The sequence below is a fragment of the Anser anser genome (genome assembly GCF_964211835.1).
Source record: "Anser anser genome assembly, chromosome: 1".
Taxonomy (NCBI): domain Eukaryota; kingdom Metazoa; phylum Chordata; class Aves; order Anseriformes; family Anatidae; genus Anser; species Anser anser.
Genome location: NC_139720.1, coordinates 62,476,491 through 62,496,121, shown reverse-complemented (window position 1 = coordinate 62,496,121; position 19,631 = coordinate 62,476,491). Strand labels below are relative to the sequence as shown.

Below are 19,631 nucleotides of genomic sequence, written 5' to 3'. Positions count from 1 at the left end.
TCAAGCACGGTCTGTCCAGCCAGTTATTACTGATAGGATAGGGATGGAAAGAGGGAACATGTGTTGCTCTGACTAATTTGGGGTCAGTAAGGGAACGATGTGAAGCTACAAGTGAAAGCATATGTATTATACCACTGTCTGCAGTAAATTCCACCGTGCTATCAGGTAGCATAGTGTTCTATGGGTAGAGGAAACTGACAGAGAGGCCTAAAAACTAAATATGGAATTAAGGGGACGAGATATTCTTATCACATATAACCTTATAATGGGGGAAATAACTCTCACTGGGAACATGAATAAATCCTCCCAGATACCACCGTGAAATACAGCAAAACGGTTACTGAAAAGAGACAGAAACAGTTTTTGTGAAGTACCTTGCCTGGAAACAAAACAGTAAGCAGTAGACTTATGTTTGCCTTAACCTAGATTTCACTGATATGTACTTCTCTCCTTTGAATACTGCCTTTATTTCTTCCTCGTCAGAATGTACCAAAAAAAAAAAAAAATCTCAGGATCTCAGGTTAAACAATGAATATCACAGAGAATGTAAAAGATGAGCACTTGGGCCTTAAGGTGGTCTTTTTCTTCATGAATATTTTTCTTTTTTCTTTGGCTAGTTCTGGTAACATAGTTGAGAAATCATCATCTGTGGTAAAACCAGCTTACTTGCATTAAAGCCAAGGGAGCTATGTTGACATTCTTCAGCTATGCATAGGGCCACGGTACCTTCAGGAGAAAGTAGACTTAGGACCTCTAATTTCTCTGACTGTTGTTTTTCCTATCCATTAGTTTTTCAAAGCAACATTTTTTCTTCAGCTTATACAACAGGACAAAAATTTTGAATAATCCTTTCATCAATGTGAAATAAAATACTGGTTTCATTTTTTTTAGCCACATAATCAGTTCTAAAGTCTCATTCCCTTAATTTTTTTTTAAACATTTAAAGAGGTAATAACTTAAAACAAGAAGCAATTGTTTTCAGTTTGAAAATGTGAAAACTTTTTTTTTTAATTACTATTATTTTTCCTCTGCCTTTGTATATGTGTCAGTGTTTGTGCGTGCATATGTGTATGCATGCCTGTGGCCTAGAGCCATTCACAGTATGTGGCACTATTTTACAAACTGTCATTCCAAAATGTCATTTTTCAATAAGTTAATATCGAATTTACTTTCAGGTAAAGCTTCCCTCACACACACTACTTTTCTGTCTCCCCTCTTATCCTCTTTTACCCATGTCTTTCTCTTCCTCTCATTTTCCCACTGTATCACTGACCCTCCTGAATTCTGTATTATTTGGTCTCTCTCCCTTTCTTGACTCAGAAACAGAAAGATTTTATCAATCAGACCAGCAATGGAATTTGTAATATCTATTCAGTCTCACCACAAACAAAAAGTGCAGACTTCAACTATATTTACTAAAAGGAGACATGACCATGGGCTGACCACTGAGAGTACTCTACCGAAGAGTATGTGCAGTTCATGTTTGGGGTGAAGTCACTTATTATCAGAAGTTTTTATTCAAGAGTCATTATGTGACCACATCAGATCCCCATCCTCAACGACTATCTGCCTTGCACTTGGTTTGAGGTACCAGACAACTTACTGTTTATTCATTTGCACTCGACCCCCTTGTGTCTGTATCTGCCTCTATTAGCCTCTCAGTAAAAGGGAATAAGCTAAATCCTCCCCATTGGCCACCTTGTGATAACCTGCATATCATCCAAACCTCCAAATCTGTCTACCTACACAGACAAGGGATTCTGCTTCATGCCTCAGGAGAATAAAAGGCTCCTGTCTGGGATTTAATTCCTCTCACACCACCAGAGCTTAGTCTTTTGGATGGGTATGCTGTATTGATGAAAAACATATTTACTCCATGAAACCACATGTACCCTCAGAGCTGTGGCAATATATATATATGTATATATATAATATATATATTATATATAATATATATATATACACATATGTATAATATAATGTATATGTATAATGTATATGTACAATATGACATAATACATATGTATAATATGTATATATATATAATATGTATATATATATTATATATATATTCTATATATATATATTATATATATATATATATATAAAAGCTCAAAAGTTTCCCGGTCTCTTTAGGCTCTTTTAAAAATCCTACCCCAGACACCAATACCAAGGTACTAACCTCTGAAAATATTGCTGGTCATACTGTCTTGCACGAGTCTGTTCATGGGTACCCTTCACCTGTTTTGACTGTAATCAGGCTACAGACTACGGTACGTAGATTTTTGCTTTAAGATGTACTTCATGTTTTCTCACTGCTTAGACCTACACTATGCATGTATCATGCATGTATGCATGCGTCACTCAGGCTTTCATTGTCTTCATTGCTGTTCACCCTAGACTACTATCTCAACTTTTATCACATGCTATCAAGTCAGCTCACACAACCACACTGGGACCCACATCATCTTGCTCACTCAGTCTGCCAATGTGTTTCTTCCCAAGGCCACCAGACTTGACTGAAAGGGTCACCACACCAGCAGTGCCAGCCCTGACGCCCTGCTCAAAAGCCCTGACCAATTCAGAGTACAGTGCCAGTTATCTGAAAACTCAGCAGCCTCATACCCCTTCCAGTAAAGTGAAGGAAAGATCACTGAGATACACTACCACCAATAATCCCATTCAGGTTTCTTCTCCATACATGAAGATAACCTGAATTAAATCTACCTTAGCACAGATTGGATGCAAATCCTTCAGCTCAGCCATTTCCTCTTAATGTGAACCTAGCCTGCCATCAGAGTCTGCAGTAACCCATGAAGCTGTGCCCACTGGAAACAGCTTTTATGATGGGGAAGCCTCTTCGTTGCTCTCCACATCTCGCTGGCATTGCAAAGCAGCTTGATCACACTGATGCTCGGTTTTGAGGCAGAAGGAAGCAATATGGTGAATGGCAGCTACCTTGAGCAGAATGCTGCCATCTGCAAGCACCCTGGGGCAACAGCAGCCTCCTGCACCTCACCTAGCTGATTAATGCAATGTTTGCAAAGACAGAGTCGCGGAGCTGTGCATCAGCTGTGCGTTGGCTACAGGGGATGTGTTTGCCTGGACAGGTACTACCAATAATATCCAGAGTCACTATGATGAGATGATCCAAATAGTTAAAATCCAGACCATGCAAATTTTTAAATCTGAATTCTAAACTGAATCTACTCACTGCACCAGCAGCTTTAAAACCAGGTGGCTTAATATTTTCAGTACTGAGTCAGACATTGATGGGAGGTATCTTTATGAGCTACCTGTGGTGGCGTTCAGGATCCTGAGAGGAGGGAACGAAGCAGAAAGCAGGATCACTTCCCTGAATTTCAGGAGAACAGACTTTGGCCAACTAAGGGACCTGCTCAGCAGGACTAGGTGCCTTTCTGTGACAGAATTATCCTGGAGGCCACATCTGGTTCACAGGCCACAAACTGGAACATCTTGATATAAAACCTTATCAAAGGTGAGTGAATAACTTTGATATTTACACTCAAATCCATTAAAGGCCTTATCAAAGGTAGTTATCCTATGGACACCAATACCAGGGTCAGCACTGAGCTGGGAGCTGTGTTTTCTCTCTCAGTCTCTCAACACGAAGTAAGCGGGCTGTGCAGTGGAGGGAAAGCGCACAGGTAGCTCTTTGCCTATTTCTCTGAGTGCACCAGGCATTAGTTCTCCAGCCCACCTTCCACCTCAGCACACAGCCACACTGAGGAAAGCAGCAGCAGTAGTTGGATATGTCTTCTCTACTCCACACCAGGCTTGCTTCACATCAAGGAAATACTTAGCTTTACCATCCCTGTACATCCTTGCAGCAGAACAAAAGACCAGGACAGTGAGCTATGAATGGTCCAGAATATTACTGAGGATGGCAAAACAGTCCTCAGTTTTTGTGCCTGTTTTTACAGTATGTGCTTTCTACTGTCCCTCCCCCTTCCCTCTTATCCCACAGTGAGAGAGCTCTTGCACAGCAGGAGGCCAGAATCCTGGATCAGGGCGCACGCAAAGAGCTAATTCAGAACACCTTGCTGTTCCTGCAGAGAGCAGCATCCAAGCAGTGCACAGACAGCTTGCTCCCCACCCCTGGAGCCCAGAGCACTTCCAGTGAGATAAAAACACCCATGTGGCGTTGTACAAATAGCCCTGCGAGAACAAACTGTGTTGATGTACACACACTTGATATTCTAATCATTCAACAACCTGAATAAACCTATGAATCATTACCTAAGAACTATTCACAGGATTAAAAACTGCACGGTCATGGATTAGCATTGGGCTCACTTCTGTCTGCTTATACTGTCTACCAATAACAAAAATCCAGTGAATTTAAGTTGAGGACCTTAACAAGTAAACAAATTAATTTGATAAGCCCAACTTTTCATATGCAATTTAGAATGGCAATGGCTCTCCCTAAATAGTCATCTTTATTCTGGAGCCTTATTCTTACTATGCAAGCAATAAAGGAAAGTAATTACGTCAAACAGAAGCCATGTAAGATTTGAAGCCCCTCTTAATGCATAAGACACAAAAGTGAAGTAACTGCATTTTAATGGAATCCAAGCTTTGAAAGCCAGGACTTGCAAGTATTTATTTTCATTGGTTTAGGAGAAGGTAACAATTCACTCATGGCATTGCTGAACTTCTATACCTGAAAGTCAAGCAGTGTCCCCAAAAGCTATAAAAAAATAAAACATTCAGAATAGCAAAAGCTGTGCTGACAGAGGGTTAGAGCTATGCATTTCAAGACACAGTTTTCTCAGGAACCAGTGCTCAGTCGCACTCAGTACAGAGGAAGGCAGGTTTCCTAAAGAGCTCTCTGCTTCTTATTGCGAAAAGTTTCCTGAAGCACCTAGTTACTATGGTGGTAGTTACTGGATACAGGGCACTTCTGAAGTTTAGGGATAAAATGCCAACCTCTGTAGAAGAAAGATGACTTCATTTTGACAAAGCTAAGGATTTTATCCCTTGGTGAAAAATATCTCACCCTAAAAGGCTTTACCCTGCTCTCTAAGAACAGGAACAGTAATATCTTGTGATTTCCATGACTGTAGAGCAAATCTATTGATTCTGAAATACCCTTTAAATATAGTATTTCTTCTATTTCTAGAGGAAGAGAGTCTTTCATGGCCATCTAGTTTCTTGTGCTCCTATTTCCTGCCTCACACGAAGCATTTATTTATTCCAAATCAGTTTAAGAAGCAAAAAATATTGCAATAGCAATTTTGTTCCAAAATGAGTTCTTCTTAAAAGGCTCTTTGAACAACACCCAGTTGTACTGGATGGTAACAAAAGCAATATTCCACTAGCTAAAAAGCCATAGAAGGCAACTCTCCAATGAATCAACGACCTTGATGTGATTCTACTTCATTAATGTATTAGAATTGATTATATCCCCCACAAGTAAGCTCTGTGTTGTTTAATTACTGTCTCTTGTTGTCTGTAAGTGTTTCTCAATTTCTCCACTCTTCCAGTCACTCTTCTCCAAGCAGGTTTTGTTCTGTTTCTCACTTTGCTAAACTTCTGTTTGGGATAGCCTTGAATTTGTTCCCAGTTGAACACTGCATTCAAACAACTTAACCTAAAGGGTGAATATATGCTAGGAAGGTGTTCTGCTGTGTGTGTTATCAATGGGGAAACAGCTAGATTTATGCCTGTAACAAACACTAACATATCTGACAAAGAAATGGACAAAGGAGCCACTTGTGGAAAAAGCTCTCTAATTTCTTTCTTATTGGTATGGCAGGAAGAAATAAATGCAGGGAAAAATTAATCCAATTTATTCTAAAACCATCCACGAAGCTCTAAAATTCTCTTAGACAGGCAGAAGCCATCATTTGAACCTGTCATTTGAAGGTAAGACTTAAATGTTGTCCAGTTTAGCATTCTAATTTCAAACTAGTCAGGTATTATAGGATTTTTATTTTTTTTTCCTAAAGATGTAATTTGTTGAAATTTGTGAGAAAAAATAATAAAAAAAAAAAATCAAGGTTGCCTAAACACAGACACACAAAAGACAATGGAGATTCACGCATTTTCTGATTTTGCTAGATGTCCTATTTGTCCAGTGACAAGAATTAGGAAAGTTCTTCTCATTTTCTTTTATCCTGGATCGTATGTGTTGAAGAGATTAGAGACTTAAGAGTAAGTATTCAGAAGACCACAACTGTTAAACCTTTCAAGCAATGTCTGTTTTGCACTTGGAAGCTGCTGAAGCGGTCTGGCTAACTGGAAAGTGATTTCCAGAAGAAGCTAACTTTGCTCTTCTGGTTTTCTTTTCATCTGTATCTGGCATGTTTGCACTGATGATTCTTCAAGGAATGAACATTCTTACTGCTCTTTGTCATGTGCTGCGCTCAGCACAAGAGGGACCCCATCTCAGCTGGTTCTTCAGCTATCTGTCCCTGCTGTACACAAGATCCATCTTAATGCCAGTAAGACAGGTGCACGAATAGACTGACACATTCAGAGCTTACTGTCTACAGGATACTGCTTAAAACAAAGTAGTAATAATCCCTTTAAAGTTTGGCATTTACCTACATCCACAGAGAAGCAAAATGCTACATTGAGGCAGTTTCTATGTCAAACTGAGATCAGTAAATAGTTGTTTATCAGACAATTATTTGTGGTTAACTGTGAATAGAAACCTAATTTTATTTAGCTGTTTTTTGAAAACCAGACGTGCACATTTCTTAGTTGTGCTTTCTGCATCTTCCCCAGCCTGGGCATCTTCTTCATCTTCCCTCAGGGCATGGGACACAGACTTTGCTTTGGTCAGTGCTCCACGATGAAGAGTTGCCTGCAAAACTTTTGCAGTAAGTGCAGATAGAAGAACAGCTACAGAGAAGATGATGTGGAAAATGAGATGGAGGGAGAAAGAATGAAGGAAAAAAATAAAGCTTGAAAGGAAAGGAAGTGAAGAAGTAGAAAAGGAAAGGACAGAAAGGAAGGAACAGAGCTTTCTCTCTGTTTCACTGCTGGGAACAGTAATGAGTGTAAACATTTGCTGATGGCATATCTTTTATCACAGTAAGTCCCACAGCTTCAGGCATTTTCATGGCTCAAGGGCAGCAACTACTGCCAAGGAGGCTAGATGCTGTTGCAAGCCAGGAAAGTGAGACAATGAGCATGTAAGAGAATTGGCACATAGTGGGCTGTTTAAACTTTCACCCCAAACTGTCTGCATTAAGCACTAAAAGAAACTCCTGCAGGCACAAGAGGGTTAAACAAGAACATTTGTCACATCTAGTTTTTCCATCTTCTGGAGCAGCACATTAAAGAGCATTTGAAATACAAACTAGGGGGTGAAAAAATATGGAGGTCTAGGTTTCCCATGAAGTTTCCCAGCTTTTTTCTTTTCAAAGTCATCTGTTAAAGCTGCTGAACAACTAGAAACTGAAAAATAGTACTTAAAAAAATATTTCTCTTTCTCCCTCTCCTACAAGCATTTCTTGCTCCCTGGAATCAGAGCCGTGTGAATCAGATTGATGGTGCATCTGATGAAGCATTCAAATTATTTGTCCAAAAAGTCTAATTTTTCAAAGGTACAAAAGCAGTCTCAAGGGAAACTACAGTGGAAAGACTCCAAGAAACATAAGAAAATGGAAGCAGAAAAAAAAAACATTAAATGACGTCTAAACTTTATTAGGTTAGGGTTGCACTGGCAGCTTACTAGCAACTTGAGGCCGGTCCACACTCTAGCCAATATTGTGTTTTATTTTTCACATATAGCTTATTCTTGTTCTCACTTAAATTAATGAGAAAAATCATATTTCCTGATGATACTGCAGCAGGGAGCCAAGTTACAGAGACACTTCTCAGAGAGTAAAGTTCCCACTGAGTTTTACTTCATCTTGAAATAACTAGCCACGTCCTCAAGACTATGAAGGAGCAGTGGGAAACACAACCAAGCATTTAGTACCCGATCTCACCCCTCTGGACCACTGTTTCTCCTCTTGGTTTTCACATTTCTCGGCTCCATAAGGTATAAATTATTCATGACAAAACTGCCACTCACAATGTTTACGCAGTGCTCAGTACAATGGCACCCTTTTTCAAATGGGGCCTCTGGGCACTCATGCAATACAAATAATCATGATGATAGCAACAATAATAACAGCCAACCATGCTGTTCCCACTGGGCATCCACTGCCAGTGTCTGCCCCACAGAGCACAGATCACTGAAATACAGTGAAATACACTGCAGGCTCCTGGTCAGTGCCAGGGACCTTTCTTGAATAAGCATGCCTCATCCTTCAGGGGAAGAGAAAAAAACTCCCCTTTTTGCCTTTCAGGGTTTTGTTTAACTGTAACAGCTGTTTCCTAATATGAGAAAATCTCTCATTTTTATATCTAATTAGTTTGAGCACAGCCCATTTTTCTGCCTCCTGTAATACTAATTATTACACTAGCTGCGTGCCTGCACGACTAATGAGTTACATTAAAGATGGGGAGTTCTGCAACCTACAGAAGGAAGTACAGGAAGAGAGTGGTGCCAAAACAGGAGACACCAACATCTTTCAAACAAAACAGAGTCACAGTCATAATGGGTCTCCCCTACATCCCCTCCAGCTACTCTTCAGAAGCAGGCATTTTGTTGCTGCAGAGAGGCAAATTTGAGGGAGGGCACCACAGAAAAAGCAGACCGCCCACCTTGCAAAATGGGGTAGGCCACAAGTGCTCTGTTTTGTCAGAGCAGCACCCAGCTTGTCTGAGTAACAAATAGCCGCATATCAGGTGAGCAATTAATTCAGACATTATTATCAGCTCCTTGCAACATATCAGCAGCCAAGTCATTCTGCCAATGTGCGGACAGTCTGTCCCAGCAAAGCACTGTTATTAAGATGTCCTTTCTGCAGGTAGGAATCAAGTCTGTAGCGCTCAGAAACCACATGTTGCATTCTGCTTCTGGCACCAAAGTAGGGACAGGGATGAAACCATTCACTAACAGAAGCCCAGCTCTACGCTTTGACAGCAAGCTCCCCTAAGAAGACACAAGGCAAGTTAATGTCAAACACTGTCATAAATCCACTGAGATTACCAACATCAACACCAAAGACCCTAGTTAAGGCCACAGTTCAGACACCTTGAAGTGAATTGTCACATTCTGATTAATTGCAGACTGGGACAAAGGGAACAGCAGTGAGAGCTAATAGTGAGAGCAGGGAGCCAAGGGTCAACAGCTCCTAGCTGGGCAGCTGGACCTGCCACTGATACTGTACTACCCTGGAAAATCATTTAGTCTTTCTGACTTTCAGTTATTACTTTTCTTGAAACAACACTTCCTCAGCTCCAGGGAGTGATAGGAAGATAACATAGTTGCTGCCTGTAAAGTTTCTTTGATAGAAGAAGCAATGTAGTACAGATTATTTATATTGAATTAACTCTTAAATAAAGCTCATCAAACAATGGGAAATTAGTAAAAACACTAAGTGCACTATCTTTCCCCTAATGTAGGAACATGCACACTGTGCCAAAGACAGGGAACTGCACTGACACCTTGCTGGACTCTCAGATGCCACACCTGGTCTGCACTACAGGAAAGAGATTACAGCCAATACTATCTACAGCAGGCCTTCCCACGAGCAACCTTCCAAAACACTGGGTGCTGGAGGATGCAACCTTTGGTTGCCACTCCAATTATTAAAGACGGTGGCATAAGTAATGTCAATATTTGCCAGCTGTAGTTGGAATTATTTTCCTAAGTGTCAAGGGCTGAGCTGAGCCAGAATTAAGAAACTCACAGATCGGATACACTGTAAATTGATAAAGAGTTGTGAAGGGAGATATATTGAGAACTAAATACATCTGGGTGAGAAAGTTATCAGAGAATAAAGTAGCTGAAGTAAAAAAAAATGAAGGGTACATTGCTAAAAGAGCAGGTAGACTGCTTATCCTATTTAGTTTCATCTTTATCAGAAGAATAAGTAGCTAAAAGTACAAGAATTATGGAGAGAGACAGGAAGAATGAGAGTGACAGAAAGACATACTGAAAAAAAAGAAATAAAGCCTATCAGGCTACCTAGCTCAATAAAAATAAATTTCTCCTCTCTCAGCACTAAAAGCAAAATGTTTCCTGAATCCTGACAATACCCCATTCTTTTACTTTCTGGCTGGCTGGAATCCAAACAATCATCAATCACGTTTGGGTGGCTGTGAAGTAGGCCAGATGGAGTTTGTCGGAAGCATTTTCTGCTCTTCAGTGGAAGTTGGCCATCAGAGCAGCTGCTCAACAGAAGTGCCTGATTCTTTCACATCTGTCAAGATGGTTTAGGGAGACCTTGAACATCCCCAGCACTTCAGACACTGATTAGAATATGCAATTGTGTGTGCTAGAGGAGTGATGGCTGCCTCCAAGAGGATCCTGTGATAAAAATTATCCTTTGATCTTTTCCAGCCTTTGTGACGGGCTTTCTCATGACCTCATTTGTGTACTAAATACACAAACCCTAGTGTCTGGGATACTGCTGTCACATCACTGACAATCTTTCTGTCAAAAACAGACAGCATTCAAGAACGTTCACCAATTTTTATCCTGTGATAACTGTATTTCAGCGTAGCAGCCCAAGACCAAGCCACTGTCATCCAAGCTGAGAACATCTCAGCAAAACAAAGGAGAAAAGAGCTTAACAGAAATACAGATAAAATTCAGAGTCCTGATTCATCGTCTGCTTTCCCCCTTAAATCCAATTTAAGGTTCTCAAGAGCTTCTCAAATAATTCTCCTCTTCCAAACTGTAAGCTCCAAGACTACAATCCATACTTAGAGTGTCAGCTGTTCAGAAGGAAAACACCAATACCAAGCAATTACTAAAAAGGAAAAAAATATATTAAAAAAAATTATCCAGGAAGTAACATTAGTTTCCAAACTAATGAGAGTACTTCATAAAGATTTTAAGTCCTTTCCATGAATGATGACTAATGATAAAACAAATCCATAAGAACTCTTAGATCACCAGTTTATCAGGCAGGCATTGATTGCTAAGGTTAATGATGATCTCCTGGCTTAGTTTATCAGAAGTTTTGCTGCAGAACAGAATGTTAACCCTTAGGATTTTTCTGTAGATACAGTTTTCCTTTCCCTTAAACACAGGTCAAATGCCCATGAAACAGCACTCATATTCCAAATTGAGTGAGATAAGGGAGATACGGGATTCATGCTACCAGCATATGTTTTCTATGTTCATGAGGTTGGAAGGTGGATAAGCAACAGAAGAACAGCAGTTACAGGTGACATCAATTCATTTGTGTTATTCTCAAAGAGCAGCGAAGGTGAGGAGGAACTTCAACCACACTAAGGAAACGTGCCTGGTCAAATCTGAGGCACAATACTGAATTGGGCAAGTCTAGATGAAAAAAAATCTGATTTACCCACTTACATTCATTCTTGAGTTCTTAACTAATCATATTTTTATTTTATTTCTTTTAAATAAGATTTGGGGACAATTGTGGAGGTCTCAGATAAAGATAGCTGCTCCACATGCAAGCTGTGATCAGAAGGAAAACATTTAGTTTATTTGCTGAGCATAATGATGAACAACAAAAAGGAGTATTACAATGCTGTTTTCCTTTTCAATACAAATCTGTAGAGAACATGCTTGGAACACTTTGTACAGTCCACTCATTTAATCTCAGATATAATTTAGCAATAATAAAAGGAATTTGGGCAAGTCCAGTAGAAAATATGCTTATCATGGGCAAATTGTTATACAATAAAATACTTAAGTCAGAGGTGCTGCCTTTAAAAGCAGGCAAGTGACAGAAAGTAACAGGAGCTGCAATTGATTGGAGAAGCTAAATGGGGACTTTTACTGACCCTATTTATATTACCAAATTAAAAGGAAAAGTGATGTAATGAAGAGGCTACAAAAATGATCTAATAAAAGGAAAATTTCAGGGCATGGGAAAGAGGGCTAATCAGTAAAATTATTAAAACCCTTTTTCTGAATATACTGCTACTTTTCAGTGAAATATTCTTAGTCAGTTCACATCCAATTTTCGCACTCCCAAGCTACTGCTGTCAGAGATGTACTCAGTGATGTAGTTCTTGAAGCTTACGCCAGTCCGAGATGTAACAGTTTAGCAGTAGAATAGATTCCTTTAATCAATAGGACCCTCACTTACTATTCTGCTGCCAACACTCACAAATGCTAGAGAGCCACTGCCTTTCTACTCCAGGCAATCGCAGTGGGAACTGACAGCGGTTGAGCAGCTTTTACAGGTCTAGCTGCATATATACACAGACCTTATACAACATTACATCTCAGGAAAAAGATTGCTGCTTCCAAATAATGTATTATATATGCTTGTTTTTTTTGTTTTGTTTTTTCTCTTGTAGTCTCAAGCCACTGATGTGAAGCTATGGGAGAAAAAGGAGCCTAGTATGTATCTGTAGTTCATTTCAAGTGCTCAAACAATAATTTAGATCTTACTTCTCGGTTCCAAAGAATTAAATATGGTCTATTCTAACTATAGATTGAATTTTCCTTTAGATAGATGTGGGTAGGGACTTAGTCCAGTCTGTAATTTCCTTCCCCTCAGGAAGAAAACAGAAATACTCTGCATGTCAGCACTCAGATTTTTAACTCAAAAATAAAGTTCAGTGGGGCACAACATATCATACAGTATTCTTCTGCTTGACCTAACTTCTTATTCTAGTTCCTCCTACTGCTGTCAACACACTTTCCAGCATAGTTCCTATGCAGTTATTCACACATCTGCAATATTGATGTCTTAACTTTAGCTCAAGGCCCAGGCAAACTGGAAGTGTTGACTTCCATGCTTGGTGCTCCTACTAATGTGAACAGCAGATGAACAAGCAGGTGGCACACAGGAAGATGCTGTAAGATTTCTGAGACAAAACAGGAGAGCAGAATTTCTGCCCACGTTTATTATGACCGCAAACCTACATTTGTGTTTATTTCTCTATTTGCAATCTTTCAAATCAAATGAAGTCAGGTTTACTAATTAACTTGCACCTTATTATTATCTTGCTGCAGCTAGTCATGATCCAACTTTCAGGAACATCACAAACTCACTAAAATCTAGAATCAGTTAAAAGGAACCCCAGTCCAGAAATTACACATGCTCTGCTAGGACATTGCCTTTAAAACTGTAACTTGAAATGACCCTGTACCACCCAACAGCACCATTCTCACAAAAGAATGCAGCACCAAAGCTCTGCTTTGTCTCCCTTTTCTTCCAACAGCCATCGACAGAGCCCACTGACTCCACAGGGGCAGGACAAGGCAGAAGGCTTCAAGTGGCTCGAGTGGTTGAGCTCCTCTGGCAGCACAACAGGAAGCTTCATTCAGTAAAATCCCAAATGCCACTTAAGCATGAAAACTTGCTTAAAAAAAAATGTCTTTCTCTCCAAACTAACGAACAATAAAATCACACAGCTCAAAGCCCCCTTGCTGCTTTTATTCCCACTCAGTCACTTCTGTCCCCGAATGAAGATGTTTATTGCTGTCAACTTGACCAAGTCAGCTGGTCTCTGAAAATCTAGTTGTATCCTTTCTGCTTCACAGCTTGTATTATCTACACAGGTTCTTGACTCAGCACTTATCTGATAACTCAATGGAAAGTGTGCAAGGAAGGCCAGTTACAGATGCACTGACTGCAAAGTACATGGATTCACGCACACATACAGAAAGCATCTATCACCTAATCAGACACCTCTTGGGTTGCACAAGCAGAACAGGCCACTTGCAGGTACCCTACAGATCATTGGTGCACCACTATCCACAGTTTGAAAACTGGTCATCCAAGTTCCACCTGTCACTCCTAATCACATTTATTTTTATAATTATCCAAATACTCAAAGCCTATGTTTAACCTAGCTGATTTTCAGCATAATAAATGCCAGGGTAGCATAGCTTGCATCATCCACTTAAAAACACATTACTTTGGTAGCTCAAACAAGATCTCACAGCTTTAGCTCCCACTATAAGTCATTCTACATACATAGCAACAGTTATTCCAACAAAAGAGTATATTAAAAGGCCTTAATGACTAGGAAAAAAAATAAAAAATAAACCACAAGCTTGTCTAACTTAGGACACCAGGCATCAAAATGCAGGGCAAATGCCTTTCTGTATACCAGGAATTACACTGTCACTCCCAGTTATAAAAGACATTTACATTCCATACTCTCCTCCCTGCTGTCTTTTAATAAAGAATATACTACCCACAATGTGCAGGACATCTGCATACCCTCTTTTCAGCATGAAGTGAGCAAAACAACCCTTCAACACTATGTGTTCAGAAGGAAAGCAGTCCCTTTTCTCAACTACTCATTACTCAGTACCAAATGCCAATATGAAAGGTGTGTTTATCTCACCAAGAGATGTTTTTGCATGCTATTCCTGTGGTGTTCCTGTCAACATGCAAGTTATGAAAAGCATCTGAACTCTGAAGGCCTGCATCAGCAAACTAATGGCAACACATGTAGTGTAAGGTTGAAACTGGGACCCTAATCTTCATCTCACCTCTTGTCTGTTAGTCTGCCTTGACTATACAACACAGTAATATTGCCTACCCGATAGCTGGCAGACAGGAGCAATGCAGAATGAGGAAAGACCATTAGAGTACAATCTCTCGTAGTACTGAGTTCCTGCTGAAGCACGTGGGACATCATTGATCTGAGTGAACTAGTGTACAACTTTCCATAAATTGAATTTACCTTGAGGTTTGGATTTGGTAAGCTTTCCACAGGGCTTTGAGATTGTGACAGTCTTCTGGCAATCAGCATTATGAAGGGCTCTCTTTAGGTTCCCAGTTCGAGTCTTCAGGGCAGTATTCAAGTCGCATTCTCCCCAGGCCTGGAATTGGTATTTACACTCCGCTGCAATGAGTAAGTAAATAGCAATTTTTAAAACAGAATGACAGGATGAAAGTAAAAATGTTAAGAATCCAATAGTAAATCACAAACAACCAGTGCTTCTAGACAAAACTGGTGAAAGGAATCCCAGAAAAAAGTTAAAGATGATTTGCAGTAACAATTGCTGTCTCTCCTGGCACAGAAATGCTTTAGGATGGAATCTTCTTGCTTTTGAATTATTGTCAGTTCATAATATAGATACAAAGAAAATGCAATCAAATAAGGAGATACACAATAAAGAAAAAAAAAAAAGAAAAAACAACTACGGGAAATATCGTTCACATTCTGTATGATTGTTCCTCCATTTCTATGATGCCAAAGGTTAGCAGACAAAGCGTGAACAGTTTCAAGAATGTATGTGCAACTATGAAGTTGTCAACTCTGAAACTGCTGCACTGATTGCTTTGGTAAGGTCACACTGATGTCAAAGCCATACAAGCTGTTTACTGGAAGAAAAAAAAAATCAAATTTGCAAGAGTAATCGGAGTCCTGGACAGACATCTTGTCTAACACATATTTCTGAACTATTATAAAGAAACCTTATGAACTGAATAATATAGTTGAAATACCCTGGTCTCCATTCACTCCTTTCAATGCACACACAGTGGTAGCCACCCATGCTCCATGCTGCAAATCACATATCACAAGGTCACGTAAAGCCTGTGGTAACCACAGCAGAGATTCACAGCTGTGAGAGAACAGATGATGCTTACATTGCTGCCTTAAATAGGGTTGTACACGACAGGAAAATAGATTTAAGCATGCTGCTGGAATATTGAGTTTAAAATAAGTAGATTATATGGACTCTCTGCTGGAGGAGCTGCTTTGCTCTGGGGAAGATGCCTTCTGATGCCTTAAATGCTTTAGTTGCAATGGACTTGAAATGTGGAGGTACCACCTTCACAGACATTTACAGAGCTAAGCAGAAAATATAGGCTTCCTTCAAGACATTTAAGTAAAAAAAAAAAAAAAAAAAAAAAATCCAGCCTCTTGAGACTGCGATGCTTACCTCCAAATTGCTTCTTCCAGTTGCAAGGAATCTTACACTTCTGAGTCTTGGTGGTTTGCTTGCACTCCGCCCCGGTGCGGGTGCCCTCGCGTGTCCCCAGGCCACAGTCTCCATTGGTGGGCACACAGACGCTCCACTGCCATTCCCCACAGTCAGACTTCTTCGCCTTTTTCTCTGAACAAAGGCAAGGAAGCAAACCCAATCAAGAGAAGTGGTCAGTACCCACAGCTGATAGAGCAGCTTCCCTTTGCTAAACATGTTAAACAGTCACAGCACCTGAAAGGGTGAGTAAGGAAGGGGTTTGTAAAACTTCTTCACAAGCAAAAGATCTGCCATTCTTTTCACAGTTGTGCAGAGCCAGGTCAGCCTCTTAGGCTTGGACTCCAAAGCAGGGTGGATAGTTCAAATTCAGTCCCACTACTACATCTAATAGAGAAGATTCTCACCTTCAGAATGGGGAGTCATCTAGACCCCCTCAGAGACCACTGACCAAAACAAGAAGGAGAGAGCACTCAGAAAGGGACACTCCTCTGTTCCCCGTAACTGATGTAAATATTTTCAGTTTCATCTGAAGCACTCCACACTGTACAGATAAGGAATTTATGTGCTGACATCGTGTATTGGGATTTGAGCACCTCTAGGGAAGAGCAGTGAGTTACAGACTTTTCTCTTGGTGAACACCGTGTTACAATATGTCTCCAAAGGCAAAGAACAAACCACATGGAGAAGGGTACGGGGCACGTTAATGCGAGTTACTTATGGTTATTGATCTTCCTGCATGTAAATGGTCAGAATCTTCAGTACAGCTTGAAACGCTGATAACCTATAGGGTTTTTGTTACTCAGGGACAAAAGTAAGAAGCGAGATTTCATTTAAATCCTTACACTCAACTCTGATGAGAAAAGGCAGCAATGTTATGAAATCCAAATGCTCACAAAAATAATAAATTAGCCCCCCAAATAACACAAGTAATTGTAAATAACCTTATATGGAATGATTTGCCTTTTAGTTATTGCATATTTTCTCATGCTTCCTTACAGCCACAGTGGTTAGAAACACTCGTTTTTAATGGGAACACTCACTCTGATGGACTCACAAATCATTATTAACCAGTATGTTAGCAGCCTGTAAATAATAAGACCTCAAGAAAAACACCATTAAGATGTGATTCTTAAAAACTATCAAAACTGGGTTTGACAGATGTGAGTTTTCCTCTCTAGGCCTGTCTCTCTTGCAATGAGGTCTGAGTTCATCACTAACACAGAGTACTTACTGCTGGATGTCAGGCTGTCTATCTGCAGCACAGAGTTAGTTCAAACCTTTGCTGAAAGATTTCCATATCATGCAGCATTGGTGTAGTATTTACATATACCACACCAAACAAGTAACATGATAACTGCTCTTTCATCACTCATGTGGCTCTCCTTAAGTCAAGCAGGAACCCATTCCTAGAACAAATTTTAAGGAAAGCTGCCTTGCAGTACTCACTCTGTGATGAACTGAGGACTCCTGCCACTAGGGCTCTCAAGCTGCTAGCTTTCATGGAAATTAATTTCAGTTTTCCTATTTAATATAGAATAACATGTCAAAGCTACAAATCCCTATCCTGCATATTAAAAGGTTAACGAATGCCCTGAATTTCATAGCAAAACCAAAAACATATGACATTCTTCCACACATCCAATGTAGCTCAGGGATTAACCCTGGATTAACTGGACCTTACCTGGTTTCTCTTTCTTGCCAGCCTCAGTGGTACTCACTGCTGCCAGAATGAAAACAAGTGCCAGGAGGGCAGCTGTGAACAGTCGACGTTGCTGTTGTTGCTGTGGCATTCTGGGGAACAACCAGACAGAGTAAAATGAGGTTTAGTTAGATTGCAAAAAGTGGGACCCCATCTAAACTGCAGCGTTTTGGGGAAGCTCTCCTTCAGGGCCTGAAGACACAAGCAAGTCAAACACAACTAGCCATTGGCAAAATTAACAATTATTGTCCTTACAAAGAGAATACAAAGATTCTTAACATTTATTTTCCATCCCTTGTACCAAATCCCTGATCTACAGCACTGACGTTGTGGATGAGTTTTGCCCCAGAAAAGTCAATAATTATTGCTCTCTGTGAGAAAGCATCAGAGTCTCTTGATGGGCCTGGAACTTCTCTCATCTTTCCTGACCTCTGGCTGTGATTTACTGTGTAAAACTACACAGAGCACACAGTGTGTGTTCTACTTTATCCGTTCATACAAAGTAGGGAACGTTACATAGTCTACCTTGCAAGGTTCTTATTAGGCTTACTCAACATCTGAAAAGAGCTTTTTTTTTTTTTTTTAAGAAAAAGACTTGCATAGGTTATATGTGATGCATTACCTTAATTGTTATTGGCATGTTGCTATTTATCTTTTCCTTCCCCACCAATTAGTGTCTCTTCTTAACAGCAGTTAAGCTAATTGACTGAAATGCAAAATGGGCACAGAGATAGGACTTTTGCACACAGAGGCTATCCACAGCATTCTAATGAACCCCAAAACTGTATTTGGGAAACAAATATTTAAATACAGAGAAAAAAAAAAAAAGAAAAAAAAAGGAAAAGAATTAAAATAATTTGCTTGGTGTTGAAGGATCAGTTATTAGCCAATCACCAAAAGTCACTCAAAGCTGTCTGACTTAAATGTGTCAGATCTGGATATTAGCCTTCATCAGGAGTGTGGACAGCAATTTGAGAGGTGATCCTTCCCCTCTACTCAGCTCTGGTGAGGCCACACCTGAAATATCGTGTCCAGTTCTGGGCTCCCCAGTACAAGAGGGACATAGAATTTCCAGAGAGGGTCCAGCATAGAGCCACAAAGATGATTAGAGGACTGGAGCATCTGTCTCACAAGGAAAGACTAAGCAACTTGGGCCTGTTTAGCCTAGAGAAGAGGAGATTGAGAGGGGATCTTATCAAACTCTACAAATACCTGAGGGGACAATGTAAAGAGGATGGGGTGAAACTCTTCTCAGTGGTGGCCAGTGATAGGACAAGGAGTAATAGGTATAAATTGAATCACAGGAGGTTTCATCGCCATATGAGGAAGAACTTCTTTATGATTTGGGTGACAGAGCACTGGAACAGGCTGCCCAGAGAGGTTGTGGAGTTCCTTCTTTGGAGATATTCAAAACCTGCCTGGATGTGATCCTGTGTAACATGCTCTAGGTGACCCTGTTTGAACAAGGGTTTAGACTAGATAATCTCTGGAGGTCCCTTCCAACCTCAACCACTCTGTGAAATGGTTTACACACATTTCTTTCTCACTGGCTATAATTTGCATTGTCACATTTTGACATCATTCACCTGAAAGTAGGGCCGTAACAACTACTTATGTGAAAACTGGGAATCCTCCCCGTTTCCCAGAGGTGTCTCTCTAGTAGGTAGCAGGGTACCAAGACGGTGGCCTAACGATTGCTCGGATGAAAGGTTTCCCCAACCTTTTTATTTTTTATTTTAATTAATTTTTCCAAAAGAGGTCTATGCGAGAGCCTAGAAGGAGGCATCACCAGTGCTGGCCACTAAGATAGCCTTAAACACTCCACTAAACTGATACCACAGAGTTTAGAGAATATCTGAGATCATTTCACTGAGAAGAGAGAAATAATTCTCACCACGAACAAAGAACAAAATGTATCTGAAATTTAATTTGGCACTTCTCACTATTCCTTGCTGGCAACCATCTTGT

At 40.1% G+C, this 19,631-nt stretch overlaps 1 protein-coding gene across 2 annotated transcripts in view; it reads right to left on the bottom strand.

Annotated features, from left to right (window-relative positions):
- Positions 1-19,631, bottom strand: part of PTN (pleiotrophin) — a 78,511-nt gene that overhangs the window by 7,160 nt on the left and 51,720 nt on the right. For both annotated transcript variants that reach the window (XM_083851530.1, XM_083851531.1), the window contains 3 exons: positions 17,646-17,755; positions 15,923-16,096; positions 14,716-14,877 (listed from right to left, as the gene is read on the bottom strand). In XM_083851530.1, the coding sequence (XP_083707656.1) occupies positions 14,716-14,877; positions 15,923-16,096; positions 17,646-17,754 (445 nt within the window). In that variant the 5' untranslated portion in view covers position 17,755. The remainder of the gene's footprint in view (positions 1-14,715; positions 14,878-15,922; positions 16,097-17,645; positions 17,756-19,631) is intronic.